This window comes from Podarcis cretensis, assembly GCF_951804945.1.
Source record: "Podarcis cretensis genome assembly, chromosome: 13".
In the NCBI taxonomy this organism is placed as follows: domain Eukaryota; kingdom Metazoa; phylum Chordata; class Lepidosauria; order Squamata; family Lacertidae; genus Podarcis; species Podarcis cretensis.
The window spans coordinates 44590216-44597838 of record NC_137182.1 but is presented as its reverse complement, the minus strand read 5'-3'; the positions used below and the strand labels follow the sequence as shown (position 1 = coordinate 44597838).

At 45.1% G+C, this 7623-nt stretch overlaps 2 protein-coding genes across 2 annotated transcripts; both read right to left on the bottom strand.

The window, feature by feature from the left end:
* Window positions 1–5776, bottom strand: LOC307200482 (olfactory receptor 4N5-like; the record flags this gene model as incomplete). Its single annotated transcript, XM_079949020.1, has 2 exons — window positions 5699–5776; window positions 1–962 (listed from the first exon to the last, which is right to left on the bottom strand). The coding sequence occupies exon 2, from the start codon at window positions 943–945 to the stop codon at window positions 1–3; it is 945 nt and encodes a 314-aa protein (XP_079805146.1). The 5' UTR covers window positions 946–962; window positions 5699–5776.
* Window positions 5526–6660, bottom strand: LOC307202017 (olfactory receptor 4K3-like). The gene has a single exon (XM_079951637.1). It carries the CDS (start codon window positions 6509–6511, stop codon window positions 5552–5554), a length of 960 nt encoding a protein of 319 aa, XP_079807763.1. The 5' UTR covers window positions 6512–6660; the 3' UTR covers window positions 5526–5551.
* Between the last annotated feature and the right edge of the window lie 963 nt (window positions 6661–7623).

Genomic DNA, 7623 nt, shown 5'->3' with positions numbered 1-7623 from the left:
TTATACTGATCCTGGCCAATCCACAGGCCAACGTTTGCCCAACAACCTCCACATGGCATGCTTGATTTCCTTGTTCCTCAGTGTGTAGATCATGGGGTTCAGCAAGGGAAAGACCGTGCTGTGGAAAATAGCAACCAGCTTGTCCAGAGGGGAGTCCTGGAATGGGCGGCAGTACATGAAGATGGCAGGGCCAAACATGACAACCACGATGATGATGTGGGTGATGTAGGTGGATGCAGCTTTGCTCTTCCCTTCGGTGGAGCCCATCCTCACCTTGAAGAGCAGGACCACGTAGGAGATGATGAGGAGGGTGAAACTGATGAGAGCTGAAAGGCCACTGTTGATGAACATAAAGAACTCCAAATCATAGGTGTTGGTGCAAGCCAATTTGACAATCTGGGTGATGTCGCAGAAGAAATTGTCCAGCTTGTTGGGGCCACAGAAGGGGAGTGGGATTATGAGAGCCACCTGGATGATGGAGTGAACAAACCCTAAGCACCAGAATACCACTACCATGGCCCCACAGATTGGAATGCTCACCAGGCTGGCATAATGCAAAGGGTGGCAAATGGCCACATAGCGGTCAATGGCCATACCAAGGAGGAGGAAGACCTCGGTTCCCCCCAGCCAGTGGAGAAAGAAGAGCTGGGCCATGCAGCCCCTGTAGGAGATTGTGTTGCTGTTGTAGAAGAAGTCAGAGAGCATCTTGGGTGGGGTGACGGAACAGTAGCAGATATCCAGGAATGCCAGGTTGGCCAAGAAGAAATACATGGGGGAGCTCAGTCGTGGGTCACTCTGGATAGTCACAATGATAAGGATATTTCCGGGAAGGATCAGAGAGTAGAATAGAAGGAAGAGGAAGAAGAGGAAGAGCTGAGCCTCTCGTGCCTGTGAGAGTCCCAGCAGCACAAACTCTGTCACCATGGACTGGTTCCCATGTTCCATATTGCGGCTTCCATCTGCTGCAACCAAGAGTTGGGATGGGGGGATACAAGGAGTAAATATGAGCAAAATCAGAGTGAATCTTGCCATTTTTAAAAGGCACTCATTATCCACTTTCTTGGTTTTTAAAAAACAAAAAACAGGGGAAAGGTCAGTGGCACTCCAGTACATTTCCAAGCACAATTCAAAGTCCTTGTGGTGACCTTTAAAGCCCTAAATTGTCTTGGCCCTGTATACCTGAAGGAGCGTCTCCAGCTCCATTGTTCAGCCCGGACAAATGACACTTCCAAAATGTCAGTATTTTGACAAACACAAAACAGAACTTTAAGTTTGCACAACTAAAGTTGACTTAAGGGCTCTGTTGTCCTAGCACAACAAATCCAGTTTAAAAAAAGAATTGGACTGTTTGCAGTTTGGAAAGTGGTGTGGAATTGCATTCAAAAGTACGGGGTGAACAAATGATTAACATGAAGATGCATGAAAGCCCCACAAGAAAATTAAGACAAATGAAGTTAGATTGCTTGTGGTTATATAACTGCCCCACAACAAATCAGAAAAAATGCTCAATCTAACTTCTGCATAAGCTTTGTGCAAGCAAATCAAGATGAATGAGGAATCTGGAGGAGCCCAAATACTCAAGAGATTGGAGCAAACACATACAGTTGGGAACAGATTTGACAGCAAACACATACAGTTGGGAACAGGTTTGGTGTTCTGGAATAATGGGTGTTGTTCACAGACAAAGGGATTTCTGAGATTAAAAATATTACCAAAACCAAGAACTAGCTCAGACACTTACCTGGTTCCCATTGATAAAGGGAGAATGGGAGGCATTAGGAAAAGTAGAAGGGAACTGGAGAACGAAGGTTTCTTGAAAGCAACGTAGCATCCACATTCTTCGGTGGGATAGGGAAGGTATCCCCCCCCCCCCCGTTCTCAGGTCTGTATCACTGCTCACATCTTTATCTTCTCTGAGCCCAGGAGGTATGTTGCTCACTGAAGGAAGAACAGGACTTGTTCTCATGATGGCCCTGGAGGTGAGCCCAGCTCCATACCTTGGGGACCTTGTTAAAAACTAGAAATCAGCTTGAGAAATTGCATCTGTGCCTCCTGTGCCCTTCTGTGCCCTTCTTTTATCCCAAGGGAGGGAAAAACTGAGCAGGGAAACAAATGAGGCCAACGGCAGCACTGGATTTTGGGCAGTAGTCCCCCTGCACAGGGTGCTGAGGCAAGAGGGTGCATTACAACAACAACAACTTCTGTTTTTGTCAGCCTTTTGAGTAGATCCACAAAAAAGCAACTCTACTGAAAGGAATTATTGTGAAAATAGGAAATATTTAGAGGGGGTGCCAAATTTTATCATTGCTCAGGGCACCATTGTCAGGAGCGCATGTAGGAGCCAGGCCCTGTGACCAGTAGGACTTTGCAGGACTGGGGCCTTCCTAAGTTTGTTCTGAAGAGGCAAAGCATGGCAACCTAGGTGAGGCCAGTTGGTAACTCACAGCACCTGGTGGCAAGAGCTGGGAAGGGATATAAGGTCAGCATTTCCCTTCGGCTCTTTGCCAGAGCAACATGTTCCCTGCCTTGTTGTGTTTTGTTCCTTGACTCCTTGCTTCTTGATCCTCGGACCCCTGACTTTGTAACTCCTTGCTTCTTGATCCCTGGACCCCTGACTTTGTGACTCCTTGCTTCCTGATCCTCGGACCCTTGGCTTCCTGGCTTCTGGAATCCCGTTCCTGCTCCCACCCTGCCATCTTGCCCCCGGTCCTGATGTCCCCAGCTGGGACTTTGATTGCCCGTGAACCGGACTGTGACAACCATCCTGTCAAAGTCCACTCTGCTTCCAAATTTACCAGCGTGACTTTGCTCTAGATTAGGAAACTCTTAGCTTAGGCTATGTGTGAGCTGACTTCTGTATGGTCTGCTGTTCTTTCATTTGCTTAGGAGCTGACAATAACAGGCGGTTGGCATTCTGTGGCTGATGGCAGGGTGGGAATAGGAATGGGAGTCCTCATCGGGTTATACCCCCCCCCCTTTAAAGAAGAAAAGGAGTAAGTACCCGCTGAATGAGCCCAAAGCTTCCTGCTCTCACAGTGGCCAACCATATGCCTGTGATTATTGCACAGGACCTGGGTGCAATAGCCTTCTTCCAACTTGCTATTTCTATTAACTGGTCAGAGGCATACTTCCTCCATCTGTGGAGGTAGAACATACTTACAGTGGTGCCCCGAAGATGAACGCCTCGCAAGACGGAAAACCCGCTAGACGAAAGGGTTTTCCATTTTGGAGGCACTTCGCAAAACGAATTTCCCTATGGGCTTGCTTCGGAAGACGAAAATGTCTTACGAGTTCCTGCGGGGTTTTTTCCCTTTCCCCCCCTTTTCCTAAGCCCTAAGCCGCTTATCAGCTGATCCGCTGATAAGCCGCTTATCAGCTGATCCGCTAAAAGCCGTTAAACCGCTAATAGCGCTAATCCGCTAACCTGTCAATGGGCTTGCTTCGCAAGACGAAAAAACCGCTATACGAAGAGCCTCACGGAATGGATTAATTTCGTCTTGCGAGGCACCACTGTATTAGGGTTAGTAGCCACTGATAGCCTTAACCTCCATGAAGTTGTCTAATCCTCTTTTAAAGCCATCTGGGTTGATAATCATCTTGTGGGAGTGAATTTGACTGGCTATCCACAAAAAAAATCACCATAGTGATTTTATTCAAAGCATCATGCTCACAAGCTTAGCACAAATGTCACAATAATGATCCATCTTACAAGGAAGTTGCAGAAACAACTGAGATAACATTTGTGAGCTTCCTGCAAAGGAAGCTCCAAAAATAAATGAGACTAAAGGGCCACTAGGAGGCACTGATGCTTCGTAAATGGCCAGATTGGAATACAACGAAGCCGGTCAGAAGGCTTTGAATATACTGCTGTTTTTTCAAGATTTCACTTCCATTTAGGTAGGCTAGTGCAGGGGTCAGCAACCTTTTTCAGCCATGGGCCAGTCCACTGTCCTTCAGACCATGTGATGGGCCAGACTATATATTTTTTGGGGGGGTGGGGGTGGGGGAATGAACGAATTTCTATGCCCCACAAATAACCCAGATATGCATTTTAAATAAAAGGACACATTCTACTCATGTAAAAACATGCTGATTCCCAGACCGTCTGTGGCCCAGACTGAGAAGGCGATTGGGCTGCATCTGACCCATGGGCCTCAGGTTGCCTACCCCTGGGCTAGTGGCTGTGAAGGAAAGAAGGTTTTGACTGGCTGTTAAGTGCTGTGCCCAGCATTAAACACAGATGTGTGGAAGGTGACCCAAGGCTGGCACAGGGAACCTGTAACTCTCCAGATTCTGTTGGACTTCAATTCTCATCAGCCCCAGGCAGCATGACCAATTATCAGAGATGATGGGAGTTGTGGTCTAGCAATATTTGGAGGGTCACAGGTTCCTTGCTCTTGCCTGTAGGGGAGCAATTCTTAAAGGGCATTTCCTCGCAAATAGTGAGTGTAGAATATTATGACAAAGGAGAAAACGAGAGAGGGTATATTATGGAAGGGTGCTGATATTTGTTACATTAAAAATGCTTTAAAAATAAATAAAACCTAATGGACCAATTAAAACCTTCTGGCCCTTTGTTTTGTTACACCCCTCCTATTTTTTTTTGTAAACTATAAAATAAAAAATATTTCATAACAAGAGAGATTGTACTGCCACACATTCCTTATTTCATTTTAAGAATCTATGATAAAACGTTCCATGTCTTCACAAACAATAGGCTCTCCGTGTCCAGGTAGAATTTTCTTTTAAAAATCTACTCCTAAAGACACAAAAGAAAATACTGGTGAATTTTCCCTTGGGAATGCTGTCAAAGTGCATGTTCACCCATTAAAAGAGAGTTTGTGTACAGCTAGGGCTGTCTGCTGTGTTGTGACAGCATATTATATCTTCTAGGAGTAAAACAACAGTACTTGCAATAAGTAACCCAAACCACTGAAATGCCTAAGGAATAAACCAATGGTTTATATAAAATATCAAACCACTTTTGGTGTTTGGGCAGAAAGATGGTGTATAAATGCAATGCAATGTAACGTAACGCAGTCAAGGAATAATATATTTATTAAAACTGCCTATTTCAAAACAGCTGATGTGCTTGGCAGACTGAAAGACTGAGATTGCCTAAATATAAAAAGCTGACTCTTTTTTGTCCTGAAGGCCATATTCATCCTTTGCCAACTGACCAGGGGCTATGGTCACTTCAACTCTCTCCCTCTCCACAGCCATGCAGTTTCCCTGCCGATGGTCAAACTGATCAGCAAGGAGAGGGTGATTTGCATCACCATTAGGGCGCAGGGCCGTTCAGAGAGGTTGATGGAAGTAAATGCTAATTTTATAAGTCCATGTGTATTTTTCACTTGTGGTAGTGTGCTGTGTAAAGAAGTGCTTCCTTTTCAGCTCCACTGGATGAGCCCGGGTTCTGGAATTAGGAGAGAAGGAGGAAAACTTATCCCTGTCCACTTTACCCACACCTTGTGTGCAAGGGGAACTGTAAATAAAATAAAAGTTTGCTGCTTTTTTGTGTCAGCCATCACAGGGGGCCTCTGCAAGCTGCCTAATGGCCGGCCTGGCCTTGAGTGGAAACCCTCCCAGAAAGCCTTGACAAAAGACTTCCCAAGGCAGCCTTCATCTCTTTGTTCTTCAAAGCATAGATAGCTGGGTTCAGCAAGGGGGTGATGGAAGTGTAGAAGACAGAGAGTACCTTATCAATCATGAACCGGGTGTACGGACGCAAGTAAATAAACATAATAGGTCCAAAGTACATGGTGACCACGATGAGGTGAGAGGTGCATGTGGAGGCAGCCTTGGTGGTCCCTTCAGAGGGACCCCGGGAGCAGACTGTGTAGAGAATGAATCCATACGAGAGAAGCAAGCCAATGAAACACACCAGTGATAAAATGCCACTGTTGGTGACCATCATGACCTCCAGGGGGTAGGTGTCAGTGCAGGCCAACTTGATGACCAAGGGGAGGTCACAATAGAAGCTGTCCACCTGATTGGGTCCACAAAAAGGCACATTAATGATGAAAGCCAATTGCACAGTAGCATGGAGGAGTCCACCAGCCCAGGAGGCAAGGAGAAGTGCCATGCAATGGCGTCGGTTCATGAGTGAGGCATAGCGGAGAGGATGGGAGATGGCCACATACCGGTCATAGGCCATAACAATCAGCAGGAGCATCTCAATGCCTCCAAAGAAGTGGAGACAGAAGATTTGTGTCATGCAGCCATGGAAGGAGATGACATGGTGCTGGGCAAGGTAATCAAAGAGAGATCTTGGAGTGGCAAAGGAGCACAGGCAGAGGTCCAGGAAAGCCAAATGAGCCAGCAGAAAGAACATGGGTGAGTCTGAAAGACGGTGATCCCTGAAAATCGCGAAGATGATGAGAGTGTTGCTGAAGAGAGTACCAATGTAGAGGAAGAGGAAGAAGACAAATAAGATGAGTTGGAATTCCCTGGTTTCAGAGAGGCCCAGTAGGACAAACTCGGTTGTCAGGGTCTGGTTTGACCACAGCATTCCCTCCTTATGTATCACTGTGGAAATTGGGCAGAAAGGAGAGAGTAATGAGATACTTGCTCCACAGTTTTAGGTGAAATCAGCAAAGGGTGTGTCTTGTGTGTCATTCTTCTCAGCTGGGTGCTGAGACTCCAGTCTGAGTGGTCCATACATTAATAAATAACAACAACAACAACAACAACAACAACAACAACAATTTTTATTTATATCCCGCCCTCCCTAGCCGAAGCCGGGTTCAGAGCGGCTAACATCAAATGTATAACACATTAACATGTGTACATGTGTAAATGTATAACACATTATTGCAGGACTTATAGTGATTCAGACTGTTCCCCGATCTAACTTACTATTGTTTGTATGAGGAACCAGGGATGGAGAATATGTGGCTTTTCAGGTGTTGCGGAACTCCAACTTCCTTTCTCTTTGACCACTGACAAGGCTGGCTGTGGATGAGTCCTACCAACATCTGAAGGGTCATAGGTTTCCTGTCTTTGATTTATTTATATGTTACTGCCTTACATTGAGTCATAGTTGGAGCAATGAATAAATTATACATGCCACAAAAAAGAAAGTCTGACTATCCAAGGTGCAGTTTGCTCAGGTCCATCAGTTGTGTGTCAAAGAAACCATCAGGCTTAGGTACTGGACAAGTGAGAAATTGCTTAGAAATGGACACCATATTGAGAAACTTGCAATCATACTCCCTCATGTTTTGAATAAAAGAAGGGAATTGAATAAAAGAAGGCACTCTGGACCACATTTTGTAACATTATTAGAGTAAAAAAAGAAGTATGTCAAATCAATGCTTGAGAAATAGAGAAAGAATGTTGCAGAGAATAGATGAACAAATAAAACTAGTGCAGGTTCCAAAAGGAGGTGAATTGCAAAGGTTAAACATAAACAACCAAACTGAAATAGAGACATAGTAATAGGAGTCATGGGAATGAAGTAACTTCCCTCCCAACAGATTTTTTTTATTTCTTTACTTTCTCCCATGCCCACTGACTTTCCTTTTATTCCTTTTCATTTTTTTTCCTTTTGAGGTCTTTTCTTTATTCCCCCCTCTTTATATTTAAATTTATATACTACCGTTCATTCAAAGATCTCAGGGC

What these genes read in the sequence shown, in the direction of transcription:
- LOC307202017 (XM_079951637.1), bottom strand. Translation starts at nt 6,511, where the DNA reads ATGCTGTGGTCAAACCAGACCCTGACAACCGAGTTTGTCCTACTGGGC.